General features: G+C 44.7%; 1 protein-coding gene across 1 annotated transcript in view; it reads left to right on the forward strand.

Moving 5' to 3' along the window:
- LOC124798890 (retinal homeobox protein Rx2-like) overlaps positions 1-18487 on the forward strand; it is a 148783-nt gene that overhangs the window by 66408 nt on the left and 63888 nt on the right. The window contains exons 4-5 of the mRNA XM_047262422.1: positions 17024-17055; positions 18007-18234. Coding sequence (XP_047118378.1) covers positions 17024-17055; positions 18007-18234 — 260 coding nt within the window. The remainder of the gene's footprint in view (positions 1-17023; positions 17056-18006; positions 18235-18487) is intronic.

Consider the following 18487-nt stretch of genomic DNA (forward strand, 5'->3'; position numbering starts at 1 on the left):
TTGAACCACGTAATAGGAAAGAAGTTTTTTGGCCCCGTATAACTGCCCATTTACTTAATAGATATGGGAGACGTGTGTCTTGTGTATAGTTCTTGTTTGTGGCTGAATGTAATGGATGTGTGTTCGGTGATGGTGGTGGTGGTCGTTGCGATGATGACAGAAAGAAGAGGGCGTAACCCAGTGCCGGCACGTAGCCTACTACTCTACTCGAATACCACTAAAGGGGCCGCCAAGCTTAAAGAAGCCATCCGATAGACGAATCACCACCAACAGTATCACACGTCCTCACTTCGAGACACTGTGGCAAGGTTTGGAATTTAATCAAAGACACTTCAGCAAAGACGGGTGATCAGGGACTTGATGCCACCTCATCTCCTCTCCATACCCGCCAAATACATGCACTAGAAATTTCATCCGCCACTAGGATTCGAATCGCGTTACCTCAGCGTTGAGCGCCACAACGAAGGCGGGCATTGGTGAGGTCGGCCGCGGAAGCAGGTCCCTTCACAGCGACACTGAGGCGACAAAAGTCGTGGGATACTTCCTAATATCTTGTCGGACTTCTTTCGACCAGCGTACTACAGCAACTCGACGTAGCATGGACTCAACAATTCGTTGGAAATCGCCTGCAGAAATATTGACCCATGCTGCCTCTGCAGCTGTCCATAATTGCGAAATTGTTTCCGATGCAGGATTTTGAGCAAGAATTGTCCTCTTAATTACGTCCCTTAGACGTCCGACGGGATTAACCTCGAGCGATCTGGTTGGCCAAGTCATTCGCTCGGATTGTCCAGAACGTTCTTCAAACCAATCGCGAACAGTTGTGGCCCAATGACATGGTGCATTTTCACATACCAAAATTACATCGTTGAATGGCGGCACATGGTCTCCATGTAGCTGAACACAATCATTTGCAGTCAATAATCGATTCAGTTGGACCAATGGATCTAGACCATTCCATTTACATACTCGTTATGGAGCCACCGCTAGCTTGCACAGTATCTTGTCGACAAATTGGGTCCATGGCAACGTGCGTGTGTTCTGCGCCACACTCGAACCATACCGTCAGCTCTTACCAACAGAAATCTGACCAGGCCACAGTATTTCAGTCTTCTACGGTCATACCGACATGGTCACGAGCCCAGGAGAGGCACTGCAGGCGATGTCGTGCTGTTAGCAAAGCCACACGCGTCGGTCGTCTGCTGCCATAGCCCATTAACACCAAGTTTCGCCCCGCTGTCATAACGGGTCCCACATTGACTTCTGCTGTTATTTCATGCTTGTCTGTCAGCAGGGACAACCCGTCAGTAGTTAAGTGAAGACCGTCGGCCCGTGCATTGTCCGTGGTGATGCCTGAAATTCGGTATTATCGACTCAATGTTAACGCTGTGGATCTGGGAATACTGAATTTCCTAACGATTTCCGCAGTAGAATGTCCAGTGGGTGTTTTAGTCGTCTCCTGATACTGCAGAAGGACACGACGCCTTAGAGGACGGCCGCTGCCCCAGCTTCCTGAAGACCGACCGCCTCCCCCGGCAGTGCGACGCCCCACAGAGGCGGCGGCGGCCGTGGCGTTAGGCACACGCTGTTGCGCCCATTCTCATTCAGATGGAGGCTGCGAAATTGGTCGCGCCTCTGGCGCTACGCCATCTCGCGGGAACCGCACGCAGGCATCGCAGACACAGCAAATGCAGAACGACTGCGACTCTGCTGTGTTCAGCCTGGATCTATACGCTGCTAACCCACAGACAACCCGATGACGATGATGACGATGACTGTATGCAATTTGACAGGAGACCCAATCTAGGGAAGTTCGGCCGACACACACATTTGACAGCTTACAAATCGATGGAGAAAGATAAAAGGATAATGAGGACAAAGCAATACCCAGTTCCCGAGCCGAGAAAATCTCCGACCCAGGCGGCAATCCGTGCCCACTGAATGGAAATCAGACGCCCAAACTGTGTGTTATGTTAACCATTTGTTTTCGAGAACAAACAAGATATCTGGGAATACTGGCACTTGCTTAATACGCTTACGTTTGTGAAAGTTGTGACATCCCAATCGAATGAAGCGAAAATACCCAAGATCGAAAGTTGTGTTGTAATAATAAACCACTGTGAATCTCATCTCTAAATAGTATCTCACATTTACTAAGTGATTCTATGATGAGGCACCTGGATCTTTAACTTGTCTGACACCTCTACTAATCCGACCCGGTAAGGATTCCAAACTAGCAAAAGAATACTGTAGAATCAATAGAACTTGTTTTAGAAAAGGGTCTTTTAGAGAGTATATTTTATCAGGATTTTTCCAGTGGATTATCAGACATATGCTTTTCCTGCAAAGGCACTGTTTGACAAAAAAGTAAAGCATCCAGAAAACATTTTCTGAAGTCAGTTTAACTTCGTAAACGTACACACCGTCAGCGGACAAGATGATGACGAGGGGTGGCGTTGTCTGTCTATTTCAGTTAATTAGCTAGTCACATATTCGACAGATCACATGAACGATTCTTTTATCCAAGTGTTGTGGAACGACTCAGTTTACAGGATATGTATATACGGTTAGTGTTAAAATCAGCGAACACATTATGATTTTATTTCTACTCACGCAACTACACTTAATTTTTTGTATTACTATCAGTTTTTACGTAGAATTTTTTCAGTGGAGTGGGAGGAGTCGTCCGTGAGAAATAATTTTAAACTGGACTTAAATTTGCTTCGCTACGTGTCACACATTTTTTTTTTTTGCCAAATGATCAAAAGTTTTTATTACTATGTATTGAACTCTTCTCAGCCACTGACAACTTTAACATTGGATAATAAAGGTCATTTTACGTTCTAGTGTTGTAGGTATGTACATCACTGCTGTTCTCAAATTGTGGTGGATTATTTATGAGAAATTTCACTAGCGAAAATATATACTGGAAGGCGCGGTTGAAATGCCTAGGCCCTTACAGAGGTACCCTACATGACGTCCGTGGGTGAACACCACGTATTATTCTTACTGCTTGCTTTTGTGCAATCAGTACCTTCTCCCTCAGTACCTACTCCCGAAGTGATGAGTTACCCTAGAAAATTATTCCGTACGACATTATTGAGTGGAAATATGCAACAAATATCAGGAGGTTTATATTTTTGGTTTCGAGATTGGCAATTATATGAAGATTAAAAATGGCTGGACTTAATTGTTTGAGAAGCTCAGCTCCAGTTCAAGTTTTCACCTTTATGTACTCCTAGAAACTTGGAGCATTCTGCCATACTTGCTGACTCCTGCTCATGTGTTACGTCAATTGCTAGTATCACCGTTTTTGTTTTACAGAGCTGAATGTAGTGCTTTTTCTCAATATTTAGGGAGAGTCCATTTTGAGAAAACCACTTAACAGTTCTTTGGAAATAACCATTTACTTCCGTTGCTTTCTTTCTAATGGGATTTATTATGCACTAGTATCGTTCTGCAAAAAGTACCAATTTTGCTTGTTGATTAAGTGGAAAGTCATTCACATTTATAAGAAATAGGTGTGGACCCAAATTTGAACGCTGTGGGGACTCTCTTTATAATTTCAACTCAGTCGCTAAAATTTTCTACCTTCCTACATGGTATGAATTATTCAGAACAACTTTTTGCATTCTGTTTGTCCAGTATGATTCAAACCAGCTGTGTGTAAAGCCACCGATTCCAAAAAATTCTGTGTTTTTCTAAGAGAGTATCATGATCTACACAATCGAAGGCCTTTGATAGGTCACAAATAATACCACCTGGCGATGTATCATTATTTAAGCTTGTACTATTTGATGAGTGAATGTATAAATAGCATTCTCAGTCGAGCAACCTTTCCGGAATACCATCTGTGGCATGGTAAGTAAATTGTTTCCACTCCAGTGTGCGACTGTTCTTAAGTATATAATTTTTGGAATATTTCGGAAAAAGATGTTAGTATGAAACGGGACAATAATGGTTTGTCTGTCTTGTCAGCAGTTCAGGCGTGTACATAAAAGGGTGTCGAATGATCACTGTGTCAGAGGACATAGACATGGAGTTTGTCCATCCTTCACTTCTAGCAAGACCATATAGCAAGTCAGTTCATCACTGTCTGCAAACGATTCTCACAGATGCTACTCAGTGGCAGGGTGTTGTGTCGTACTGATACAGTCGTGATCTCCGAATTGTCCCTCTGCTGTACGGTTGATGATGACGATGATGACGATGATGACGATGATGACGATGATGACGATGATGACGATGATGACGATGATGACGATGATGACGATGATGACGATGATGACGATGATGACGATGATGACGATGATGACGATGATGACGATGACGACGATGACGACGATGACGACGATGACGACGATGACGACGATGACGACGATGACGACGATGACGACGATGACGACGATGACGACGATGACGACGATGACGACGATGACGACGATGACGACGATGACGACGATGACGACGATGACGACGATGACGACGATGACGACGATGACGACGATGACGACGATGACGACGATGACGACGATGACGACGACGATGACGACGACGATGACGACGACGATGACGACGACGATGACGACGACGATGACGACGACGATGACGACGACGATGACGACGACGATGACGACGACGATGACGACGACGATGACGACGACGATGACGACGACGATGACGACGACGATGACGACGACGATGACGACGACGATGACGACGACGATGACGACGACGATGACGACGACGATGACGACGACGATGACGACGACGATGACGACGACGATGACGACGACGATGACGACGACGATGACGACGACGATGACGACGACGATGACGACGACGATGACGACGACGATGACGACGAGCTCAACAGCGCGGTTATCAGCACCCGTACAAATTCAAATGGTTCAAATGACTCTGAGCACTATGGGACTCAACATCTGAGGTCATCAGTCTCCTAGAACTTAGAGCTACTTAAACCTAACTAACCTAAGGACATCACACATATCCATGCCCGACGCAGGATTCGAACCTGCGACCGTAGCAGTCACGCGGTTCCGCACTGAAGTGCCTAGAACCGCACGGCCACCGCGGCCGGCCCCGTACAAATTCCCAACCTTTTCTCAGTCCAAACACTCCACAATAATGAATTATGATAAAATGATGAGGACAACACAAACACCCAGCCATCTCGAGGCATTTGCTGCTGATTCTGTACTGTACGGGAAGGTGTCGGAGATGATGACTTAGCCAGAATTTCTACTTTCTGTGATGACTGGCAGCTAACTCTTAATGTAGAAACATGAAAGTTAATGAGGATTGGAAGCACAACATTATTAGTGTCCTCCTTGACACAGTCACGTTGTTTAAATATCTGGGCCTATCGTTGCAAAGCGATATGAAATGGAACAAGCATGTGAGGACTAGGAAAGCGGAGTGATCGACTTCGGTTTATTGGAAAAATTTTCGAGAAGTGTGGTTAATCTGCATATAGGAAGCGAGTGCGAATTATTGAGTTCTGCTCGAGTGTTTGAGATCCGCACAGGTCAGACTAAAGGAAAACGTCGTAGAAATTCAGAGGCGGGCTGCTAGATTTGTTACCGGCAGATACGAACAACGGGCAAGTGTTACGGAGATGCTTCGGGAACTCAAATGGGAGTCCCTGGAGGGACGCCAACGATCTTTTCGAGAGAAGCTATTGGGAAAGTTTAGAGAACCGGCATTTGAAGCTTACTGCAGAACGATCCTGCTGAAACCAACGCGTAAAGACCACGAAGATAAGATACGGGAAATTAATACAGACAGCCGTTTTTCCCAAGCTCTATTCGCGAATGGAACAGGAAGGGAACTGACTATTAGTAGTACAGAGTACCCTCCGTCAAGCGCCGTACGGTGGCTTGAGGAGTGCTGGCCGCGGTGGCCGTGCGGTTCTGGCGCTGCAGTCCGGAACCGCGGGACTGCTACGGTCGCAGGTTCGAATCCTGCCTCGGGCATGGGTGTGTGTGATGTCCTTAGGTTAGTTACGTTTAAGTAGTTCTAAGTTGTAGGGGACCTATGACCAAAGATGTTCAGTCCCATAGTGCTCAGATCCATTTTTGGCTTCAGGAGTATTTATTTAGATGCAGATGTGGAAATGACGTCTGAATTTCTTGTAACGTACCCTTTCGAAACTGTAATTTTAGTCATCAGTGCTTTCTGAATCAAACCATTATAAAACGCGTCTCTCTTATTTGTATTTTCGTTGTCTTTTCTATTAATCCTAGCAGATAAGGTTCCAAGATTGATGAGCAATAATCAAGAATCCTTCGAATGCACCATTCAGTCCCTTCAAAAAAGTACGGTCCAAACAGTCGTTGTAATGTCATCGCTGCCCTTACCATTTCTAACTCGACTGTGTAATGAGGATTCTCTTTGGCCCAAACGACTATATTTCTAGCACGTGAGCTGCGATAAATCGCAGATTCATCAGAAAGCATAGCCTGGGCTCAGTTTAATGCGTTTGGAAATAGAGTTAACAAAGCACGGCGTGCTAAAACGCGCTCGTTCCATTTACGGACGTCGGTCTAAAAGGTCTGATCTTAAGGTCTTCCTTCATGTGACTTCGGTTTGTTGTTCTGAATTCCGAAACACGTTTCATAGGACATTGTCCAGTCGAAGTAGACTGCTTCCAATCTGCACCCTGTCTTTAACACTGCCAAAAGCAAAATCACTTCTTCCCCAACCCAGAAGTGTTGCCTTTCGTGGAGGAGCCTTATTAAATCTTCCGTGCAATTCTCTCATATGTCTCATGGTCTGCCCTGTGTGTTGTTCGTGCACTCACTCACTTGTCACAAAGTGTTCCTCAATAGCGTAATTATGACTACTTACATCTGCCGTGGCTGCAAATTAAAACTAGACTGTGACTGCGAAAACAAGTGAACATGAATTTTAATAGTCGATAAGAAGCAATATAGTTTCCAAGCTGCGTAATAGGTTTTACTACCAGGTGTTACCGGGGTATGGTGACTTCTAGCCCATCCTCTATGACTCCACAGTAATCATTGGAAATATTTGACTCTCGGTCTGTATTTTAAGATTCACAATGTGTTTCTCCTCGGGGCAATGCCTAACAACTTGCAGGTAAACTGGTTAACGACAATTATGTTTCATAAAATGATATATTTCTTGAAGTTGTTCATTCGTACCTGATTTGCGGAAAGAGAATTCCGGGTTAAAAGGAACGTTATACAGGGTGATTCAAAAAGAATACCACAACTTTAGGAATTTAAAACTCTGCAACGACAAAAGGCAGAGCTAAGCACTATCTGTCGGCGAATTAAGGGAGCTATAAAGTTTCATTTAGTTGTACATTTGTTCGCCATTTCAGCCAATAAAGTTTTTGGTCCCTTTTTCTTCGAAGGTGCTACTGTAACTGGACTACAGTATCTGGAGATGTTAGAGAATTGGCTGTTCCCTCAGCTCGAACAAGAAGCACAACAATTCATATTTCAGCAGAATGGAGCGCCACCACATTGGCACTTATCTGTCCGTAACTACCTGAACGTCAACTACCCGAGGCGATGGATCGGCCGCCAGGCAGCCCGTGACAGAGCACTTCATCACTGGCCTCCAAGAAGCCCTGATCTTACCCCCTGCGATTTTTTCTTATGGCGGTATGTTAAGGATATGGTGTTTCGGCCACCTCTCCCAGCCACCATTGATGATTTGAATCGAGAAATAACAGCAGCTATCCAAACTGTTACGCCTGATATGCTACAGAGAGTGTGGAACGAGTTGGAGTATCGGGTTGATATTGCTCGAGTGTCTCGAGGGGGCCATATTGAACATCTCTGAACTTGTTTTTGAGTGAAAAAAAAAAACCTTTTTAAATACTCTTTGTAATGATGTATAACAGAAGGTTATATTATGTTTCTTTCATTAAATACACATTTTTAAAGTTGTGGTATTCTTTTTGAATCACCCTGTATTTCATAATGTAACACTGCAATGGAACTACTTAGTAGTAGGAGATGCCGTACAGGGTTAACTGGATAAGGATATGGGGAAAGGAGGCCTCAAGATATTAAGTACAACTGAAAACGTGAATCAAGATTGATGACTGGATGGGTATGTGAACCCCATTGTTTACTGGCACAGCATTTGTCTTAAGCACTGAGCTACTTGGTTGGATTCAGTTTTGACTCCATTTATTGAAACCGCTGAACTCTGCTGTGGCTGGTATGTGGACTCCCTGAAACAGAGATTATCTTGAGCTGTGTCACGTCTGAATGAAAATAGGAACTGTCGAAAACTTGGAGGTATGTGCGACCTCATACGCTGGAGCTGGAAAAAATTACCTTTCACAGAAGTTCTCCAATAGCCCAGCCCCCACGTGGTTTTCTCAGTTGGCTGCACAGCCTCATTACACATGTAACATAGCCAGGTAGGTCGTCTGCAGTCGGTCGCACACAATAGCATCTGCATATCGTTTCCAATTCGCTTGCTACTTGAGAGTACGGATTTCTATACGTGTGGTGCTTTATAATGGCTGTCAGAAAGACTATGATCCAACGAGAGTTATGCAAAATCAGCGGGTGTGGTGTGGAAGGCAGTATGAGCTGATCTCTTAGCACGCAACACGGCGAGGTTTCTCCGGCAGCGCATGCTGGTTTCCGAGCGTAAACACGAATGGAGTCACGAGAGCAAGAGACAGGGAGCCCAAAGTGCAGAACGAGTCGGGCGCTCACAAAGGACAGATGGTCACCGTTCCAGCGACAAAGTAGCGGACAAGTACTCCACTACAACGTGATACTTTGTCGCACACAATCGGCTGATCAGCCCGCTATTGAATTACCGGTGTAGGGAGGGGGGTGCGCTGTGCGCTGCACCCACCCATTCTGGTTTAATGACGGATAAACGCCACGGGAGCTACGCTGCTGCGAATTCGGTGCCGATCTGGTCCGGCATACGGCCACCAGGCGTGGTCACCCTCTAACCGTTACCCTCAACAACCCCCCCCCCCCCACTCCACCCCCTCGCGTCAACCATTCCCAGAACTCCATTCCCAGAACTGCCGGCCACTGCGCATGTCCACGTAATGCGACCGTAATGGGCTAATATGGCGGTAATTATACAGCGACGTCTACGTGGGAGGTCGTGGCCCGAGGACGCAATGAGAGAACTAATCTGGTTGAGCAGAGGAGGATTGCAGGGTGCGTGAGGGGTGTGCGGGGGGCGGGGAGGGGGAGGGGAGGAAGGGAGGTTAGAGAACTGTGCCATTGTGGGTGAGCGTGCGTCCTGCCCGCCCTTCTGTTTCTGAAAAAGGACTGCTGAGCAGAAGTTAAGCTGCCTCCTGTTCTCTGCTATTGACCTGCTTTCTTGTCGTGTATTAAAACGTGCCGTTCAGTCTAAAGTGTGTGTGTGTGTGTGTGTGTGTGTGTGTGTGTGTGTGTGTGTGTAGGGAGGGGGAACGAGCTCCCTTTTGTCCTTCACAATGATGCAGGTCGCGCTGCACAGAAAGCCTAGAGCTTTCGCGATGAGCGCATTGCTGCTTCATTAAGTGGAAATTTGAATGCCGACTTAACGCAGGTAAAAAGCCTTCCCTCGATTGTTGCTGTTGCAATATCTTCTCTATTGGCCACGTTGCTGGCTGGAGGAACGGGCGGAGGGTGAATAATTAACAGACCCTTTTCCGCATTGCTCCGGTATTAAAATCTGTGAGACGCCAACGATATGCTTGTTCTCAACGGATAGTGTTTTCCCAGATAACTAACAAAAGTATGACTTATCGTGGATATGAAAAATACATCTTTCATTCGTTGGAATTAAACATGAAGCGTGATACTGGGAAAATAGTAAAGATTTATATGATCAGTACGAGAATGCAGTTTTGGTAAACCTGTCCATAATTTGAGAATCAATAAAGACTTCCTTAAGTATATGGTCGCTTTCAGTTTAACGCCCTTTAACATATTGATTCTACGCCAGAAGTACAAGATAATTTTGCACAAAAAGATAACTTCAGTCTCACTCAGGAACATAATGTGTACTATATTGTGTAAAGCGCAGCACAAAAACAAATTTAATACTCAGGAAAAGTATCATAAGTGGATACTACCAGCAATTTGGATCGAAAAGAAAGAAGTTTCTGTTAAGAGGACAACGTAGAGGGTACGACGGCCTGCTCATAGGGGTAAGGACTGGATGTGGAAACACGGGCCACCTAGTAACTTTCATGTAGTGTGACTTACGGAAACAAGCGGTTTCAAAACTGTTCCCTCCAAATACGGAGATAGAATCTGTGGACGAAGTCATCCATCGGAAAGAATGCGGTTCTGGTTGCGAAGAATTTGCGTATAGTCATTTGCCTGCCCATTTTGACAATAAATTGAACTAAATATTTACTTGTATATCTTCCTGATGACATTATATTCAGCAGAAACTGCACATGACTCAGTAACTTCGATTGTTTATAGCTGCATTTTTTCATCGCTACTTCAAATTTCATATTTGAACATGAAATTTTGATATTATATTGACGTCGACGAAGTTTTCGTCAACAAAGAGCATCGTTGGACAGCAAGTGACTGTAGCTACAGACACAATAAGTAAGAAAGGATCAAAATAAAATACAAAGCTTATATATTTGTTTGAATTGTTGTCTGCTTAGTTTTCTCTTTCAGGGCGATAGCGAAATTTTGCTCCGTGGTAGTTCTGTAAGGTTCCAAGTTAGCCCGAAAGATATATTTCAAAAGAATTTCACCATTCAAAATGTTAAATTAAAGCTAACGCATTGTAATGAGAGACGCTTAAGAGAAAATTATCACTTTGAAGCAATTCAGATAACTGCTTTCGTTACTTGTTGCCGTCAAAAGGTGCTTTAGTAACTTAACCTAGCTTTCTTTTACAAGAGTGAGCTTGCTGTTCTGGAGCCGTAGGGTGTTGAAATTACCAATGAAAATTGCAGCGCTGTCTTGGAGTCCACAAATAATGCATCTGTCCTTTCGGAAGGCTAAATATAGAACTGAATAACAGAGAAGGTGGGTGTCTAGGAATGCTGCAATCGGCTTGCCACTTCTTAACTGGGTAAACATACTTCAGAGTTCCTGCTACAGGGTATTAACTTGTAATCTCCCCAGTCAAATGCGGTAGGTCTAGCTTCTCTCTTTCCTGTTGGTAGCTATAATACCATCTGTTTATAAGCACGTATTCAATTCACTGATTTTTGTTGTATGTTAATATTTCCGTACTGGAGGAATATGCTAAACTGCACTGTTTACGTCTCTTGCACAAGACGTGATTGCATTTTTTTTTAAATGCAGTTAATCTTTAGGGAGACAATAAATTTAATACATTTTATTCTCGCATTAATGTAAGTGGTTTCAGCGATGAACTCATCCTTTTGTACAATTGTGTTCTTACAGCTATGAATGGTCGCAGGTTCGAATCCTGCCTCGGGAATGGGTGTGTGTGATGTCCTTAGGTTAGTTAGATTTAAGCAGTTCTGAGTTCTAGGGGACTGAAGACCTCAGAAGTTAAGTCCCATGGTGTTTAGACCCATTTCAACCTTTTTGTTTCGTTCTTTGTTGACTCGTGTTGCCGGTATTGTCCTATTTGTCACAGTCTGACGTTATCAGCCAGATACTACTGTAGTTCGTCGGACAATATTTTATCTGTTAATATGGTCTTGTAATCGTCATCAGCCCTCATTATTTGGAAAACATTATTTTGAAGAAGACTCCAGCTTTAGTTTCTGACACATTTCCAGACGATGTGATTCGATATGCTACATATCTGCAGCTTCAGAGCTCTGAACATCGTCGTCTCCTTGTAGATACGACGAATAACTTTTAATTAGCATTATAAAAAGTCATTAAGAATTTCTTAAATATTTCTCCCATCTCCCATCACTTCTGTATTTCACATTTCATCTAATTTCCAGTTACAAAACTTAAATACCGTTCTACGTTTAGTTCTAGCATCATTATTTTTTCTATTTGCATAGTGTTAGAGCATAAAGCGTTTCTCCGTCTCTCCAATGCTGGGAATTGTAATAATGTGAACTACACACGCTGAAGACCTTGGGCTATCTATTTCTCATCTCGGCAACTCGGGATAAGGGATCGAAGCTCATTAGTTCTGCTACCCTTTTTGTATCCTGAGCTATTTCGCGTCCTTGAAGTTATAGAATAAACGTTTTGTTTCAATTTTTTTAAATGTATGTCTACGAATTAGCCTGAATTAAATGTCGATAAGCGGTATTAAAATTAGTTACTCTGTTGAAGGTGGTGGTCTGTCATAACCAACTACCTCTACATCATTACTGCGCAAAAAACACTCAAGTGTTTGGCAGAGGTTCCCCAGAACCACTTTCAGACCATCTGTCGACTGTTCTGCTTTCGAATAGCACGTGAGAAAAATGTACCCTTAACTCTTTCTCTGTCAACTCAGATGCTCTTAATGATTGCATAGTCATTTCACCTTATGTAGGTGGGAGTAAAAAAATAGTTTTACATGTTCGGGACCAAAAGGCATCGTCGCAATGGAAAACGACTTTGTTTCAATATTGCCAACGCAGCTCGCTTGTCATATCCGTTACACTCTTCTCCGTATTTTACGGTAACACAGAACGAGCTGTCTTTCTTTGAACTTTTCTGATGTCGTCTGTCAATCACATCTGTTAAGGATCCAATATCACGCAATAGTACTCGTGAAGAGAACGGACGAATTAGTGTAGGCAGTCTCTTTAGTAGCTTTACGAAATCTTCTAAGGTTTTTACCAATAAATCGTTCAATACTGAAGTTCCTGCACTACATCGTTCTTATCAACACAGGCGCTGCAATGTCATATTTATCTGCCGATACGAAGCAGCGAATTTTCAGTTAAATTAGTCCTCCCCATATATGGGAATTACACAATGTGGAAGTACGAGTACAGGTTGTGACACTGGAACGACAACGTGTGGAAGTTTTTAAATAAACACAGTGCGATTTGACTGCATTGTTGTTTAATTAATTATGACCCAAGTGTCGGCACTTTCAGGTGACTCCAAGCTCAATATTATCGATAAATTAAGAAAAATATTCGCTCCCCGCAAAACATCAGATGCAAAATCATAATCTTGTAAAAAGATCAGTAAATAAAAGATAATAACTTCGCACGAAATGTCAGATGATTTCCCACGAAATGCCAGATGTAAAATCAGTATCTATTATTTACTGATCTTTTTACAAGATTATGATTTTACATGTGACATTTCGTGGAAAGCGAATATTTTTCTTAATTAATGGCCAATTTTGAGTTTGATGTCCTACAACATATGTCAATGACATGAACTCAATCACTTGCAAATGGCATAAGTCTACACCAGGGTCGTAATTAAATAAATAACGATACAGTGATATAGTGATGTGTTCATTTAATAATCATTGTATGAGTTGTTCAGCAACATCAAAAAACTGTGGAAGTTTGTGTCCGGCTGTGAGTCGTGCACGAATAGCCAAAGCTAATAAGATGTCCGCTAGCGTAAAATGGGGAAATCGAGGTTCAGGTCCTGATACAGGACAAATTTTCATTGTCGTCAGTCCCTTATAAATTTGATACATTTTATGTAATAAATGTTTCACCTTCCCCACATTATTTTCTTTTTCGTGATTCTAATGTAAGTTTTTCGTAATTGTGGTCCCTAAGTATAGCACCGTTTCCATCAAGTAGATACGTTGTTTAAATCACTTATCGACTGCTTTTGATCATATGGTGACTTCAGTAGAAAGGAAACGACGGCATCATCCGCAAGAAAATTTAAGAGGGCTGCTCAAATTGTTTGCTACAGATTAAGATTCAAATCGTTCAAATGGCTCTAAGCACTATGGGACTTAACATCTGAGGTCATCAGTCCCCTAGAACTTAGAACTACTAAAACCTAACTAACCTAAGGACATGACACACATCCATGCCCAAGGCAGGATTCGAACCTGTGGCCGTAGCAGCAGCACGGTTCCGGACCGAAGCCTCTAGAACTGCTCGGCCACAGCGGCCGGCTGCTATAGATTGAAAGTAGCGGGTGGAATAACACTTCCTTGGCCACTCCTGTTATCACATAGCTTTCACTGGATGACTTCGCTTCAGATACTATAAACTTCACACGTCTGACAAGGAATCAAGAGCCCTGTTGCACAACTGAGACCAGCGATCTCGAAACTTCGAAAGTTTTTGAATGAAGCTCTCTAGTATGATCTAATTACAGGACGCAGAGTGCGTCGTGATAACCTCATGCACTTACTGTTTTAAAGTGTACAGTGAGTAGTTACCGTAAACACGCAGCAGAGATGAATTTTTCCAGGCTCTCAGCCTAATGGAAGCCTTTCGATTTCATATCACCTCAGCGGCTCGCTTGTCACGTTCGTAGTATATTTACTCAGATGTTTTCCGTTTTGGCACCAGAACCTCTCCACGGCAGAAAAAAACCCAGTGGTCACTGTGAATCAAGTTTGCTAAGTCCAGTATAAGTTACTGACAACTACATTCACTAGGTCCTATACAGCGCGGTCCTAAATTGTATATCAGAAATGCAACTACAGGTAGAAGGGACCGAAATAGGCAGATGTCGTATAGGAATGTGTGTGCGGTAATGCTGCCTTGATCCGGTAGACAGCGCTGATGAGTGCGAAGTATAAAAGCGGTTCGCTAGCTGGATTCATAATTTCCCGCACGGATCTCGAGCAGCATGCATCGTTTCACCAATGCAGAACTGGACGACATGCGTTTCATGTATGCGGCTGCACAAGGAAATGGATTATCTGCGCAAAGGATATATAGGGAGCGAATCAGTCAGATCGCCGAACATTCCAGCGTCTTCATCGGGAGTTACGCACGAGTGGATCGTTTTCTATGTTTCCAGGCGTGGAACTCGTTGGGTCTTGCCCACTCGTCTCGTATAGGGTGCCTAACGGATGCTGCGTTCTCGGAATGCTATACAACAATTCAAGCAAATAACATTAGTAGTTTTGTTCCTGTAAAGCAGATTGACAATACTTAACTTTAATGTACAAAGGTGTCACAAGCGATGGGCGCCGTGCAACATAAATCCGAATACTTACTATATACAATGTTCAAACAAGCAATGGATATGGGCCGCGCGGGGTAGCCGCTCCCCCCGTCGGAGGTGCGAGTCCTTCCTCGGGCATGGGTGCGTGTGTTGTCCTTAGCGTAAGTTAGTTTCAGTTAGCTTAAGTAGTGCGTAAGCTTAGGGACCGATGACCGAAGCAGTTTGGTCCCATAAGACCTTACCACAAATTTTAATTTCAGAAATGGATATGGCTCACTAAAGTCCGGCCGAGGCTGTCAGGAGCGGCGCTTGCATTCACTTCTTGCAGGTGTCGCTCCTTTCATGATGCGGTCCTAATCAGCGCACCACTGGCCGACGTCGTTTCGCCACCTTCTCTGGTCTTGAGTTCCTCATTTTCGTTCCGGCGATTGTGATTACGCCAGAATAGAACTGGCATTGGAAGATATCACAGAATTCATTCAATGGAAGAAAGTATATTAAAGACAGTAGAGGATAATCCTTGGAGAAGCTCTATAGCTGTAGAACGTGCCCTAGGTGTGAGCCATCAAAATTTGAGGACTTCACATGAAGAGGAAATGCATACTAGCAATTTACAGATTGTCCAAGCAATGATCCCTGACGTTTGTCTTCCACGTCTCAGCTTTGCTCGTTGGTATCTACAGCAGACTGCAGCCAATAAAACATTCCCTGCAGATGTTTTATTTACTGATTAAGCTACTTGTACGCTGTTGGGTATGTAGGTCATCTGCAGTTCTCACCTGCCGGATCATGGTAATCCACATAGCACAATACACACGTCTACCAAAAAAGGTTTTCCATTAATGTGTGGGAAGGCATTGTGCACAGTAACTGAGTAGAACGGTACATCCTACCTAGCCGTTTAACTGGCCACACATACATAATCTTCCTATAGGAGGCCTTATCGGAACTTGTGGGCGATGTTCCCCTAGCTGTCCACAGACGAATGTGGTTCCAGCACGATGGAGTCCCAGTCCACTTCAGTCGAAACGTTAGGAATCGTCTGGACCCTGTCTACTACTAGTAGTGGATAGGACGGGGCGGTCCAGTTCTCTGGCCACCACGTTCTCCCGATTCAACCTGCTTGGATTTTTCCTTGTGGGGTCGTACGAAAAGCCTAGTGCACGAGGGTCCTGTCTCATCTGAAGACCTAGTCGTCCGCGCGTATCTGTTGCTGCTGGACATGTGACCTACATGCGTGACGTCTTTTCTAATATACGCCGATCCATGCGCCGTCGCTGTGAATCGTGTATCGCTGCTGGTGGCCGCTCTTTCGAGCACCTCTTGTAAACTATTAATAAATTTCTGATGTCACCTCTCTTTACATACCGTTCCAGTTCCCTGTGATTCATGCTGCTGTACACGCTAGCTCTGTAATTTCACTAGCGCACACACATTCCTATACGAAATCTATTACACTACTGGTCATTAAAATTGCTACACCACGAAGGTGACGTGCTACAGACGCAAAATTTAACCGACAGGAAGAATGTTGCTGTGATACGGAAATGACTAGCTTATCAGCGCATTCAAACAAGGTTGGCGCCGGTGGCGACACCTACAACGTGCTGACATAAGGAAAGTTTCCAACCGATTTCTCATACACAAACAGCAGTTGACCGGCGTTGCCTGGTGAAACGTTGTTGTGATGCCTCGTGTAAGGGGGAGAAATGCGTACCATCACGTTTCCGACTTTGATAAAGATGGGATTGTAGCCTATCCCGATTGCGGTTTATCGTATCGCGACACCGCTGCTCGCGTTGGTCGAGATCCAATGACTGTTAGCAGAATATGGAATCGATGGGTTCAGGAGGGTAATACGGAACGTCGTGCTGGATCCCAACGGCCTCGTATCACTAGCAATCTCGAGGTGACAGGCATTTTATCCGCATGGCTGTAACGGATCGTGCAGCCACGTCTCGATCCCTGAGTCAACAGTTGGCGACGTTTGCAAGACAACAACCATCTGCACGAACAGTTCGACGATGTTCACAGCAGCATGGACTATCAGCTCGGAGACCATGGCTCGGTTATTCTTGACGCTGCATCACAGACAGGAGCGGCTGCGATGGTGTACTCAACGACGAACCTGGGTGCACGAATGGCAAAACGCCAGTTTTCGGATGAATCCAGGTTCTGTTTACAGCATCATGATAGTTGCATCCTTGTTTGGCGACATCGCGGTGAACGCACATTGGAAGCGTGTATTCGTCATCGCCATACTGGCGTATCACCCGGCGTGATGGTATGGGGTACCATTGGTTACACGTCACGATCACCTCTTGTTCTCACTGACGGCACTTTGAACAGTGGACGTCACACTTCAGATGTGTTACGACCCGTGGTTCTACCCTTAATTCGATCCCTGCGAAACCGTACATTTCAGCATTATAATGCACGACAGTATGTTGCAGGTCCTGTACGGGCCTTTCTGGGTACAGAAATTGTACGACTGCTGCCCTGGCCAGCACGTTCTCCAGATCTCTCACCAATTGAAAACGTCTGGTCAATGGTGGCCGAGCAACTGGCTCGTCACAATACGCCAGTCACTACTCTTGATGAACTGTGCTATCGTGTTGAAGGTGGGTGGGTAGCTGTACCTGTACACACCATCCAAGTCTGAGTCAATGTCCAGGCATATCAAGGCCGTTATTAAGGCCAGAGGTGGTTTTTCTGGGTACTGATTTCTCAGGATCTATGCATTTCTTCTTTGTGCAGCATTTTTAATGGCCAGTAGTGTATTTAGATCCCCTATACCTGTCTTTGCTATTTTGAGGTATAGTTCAGAACCACCCTGTATATGGTCTCTTGTGGAGGCCAGAGGCCGTTCCCTGGTCTCAGGGATGAAAGCACCCTCTTGCCCTCTGGAGGTCGGGGTATGAAGTCGTCGGATTACTACTGTATGTGACGTTGAGCGCTCCCGCTTTGTGTTGCAGAGACGGACTGCGGCCGCGCGGAGAGCGGCTCGACGACTTCCGGAGACCTGGACGCGGCAGAGGCGGACGCCGAGGAGGCCAAGCCCCGCAAGGTGCGCCGCTCCAGGACCACGTTCACCACGTTCCAGCTGCACCAGCTGGAGCGTGCCTTCGAGAAGACGCAGTATCCGGACGTGTTCACCCGCGAGGAGCTCGCAATGCGGCTCGACCTCAGCGAGGCGCGCGTCCAGGTGAGCGCTCTACATATTCCGTCACATACACCAGTCGGTGGGAAAATGTTCCTGCTTGATATTTCAGAGGTCTGTAATTTCATACTAGACAAAATACTTGAGATTAAAATTTCGTGAGAAGATTGTGCCTTTGTTTGAATGATGTCCACCCCAAATCCTATACCATGCCAATGACACTGTCTCCCCTGTTTCTCGATAGTACAAAAAGTGCTGCTCTTCTTCGAACTTTCTTTGTATTTCGTTAATCCTATCT

This window comes from Schistocerca piceifrons, chromosome 5 (genome assembly GCF_021461385.2).
Source record: "Schistocerca piceifrons isolate TAMUIC-IGC-003096 chromosome 5, iqSchPice1.1, whole genome shotgun sequence".
Lineage (NCBI taxonomy): Eukaryota > Metazoa > Arthropoda > Insecta > Orthoptera > Acrididae > Schistocerca > Schistocerca piceifrons.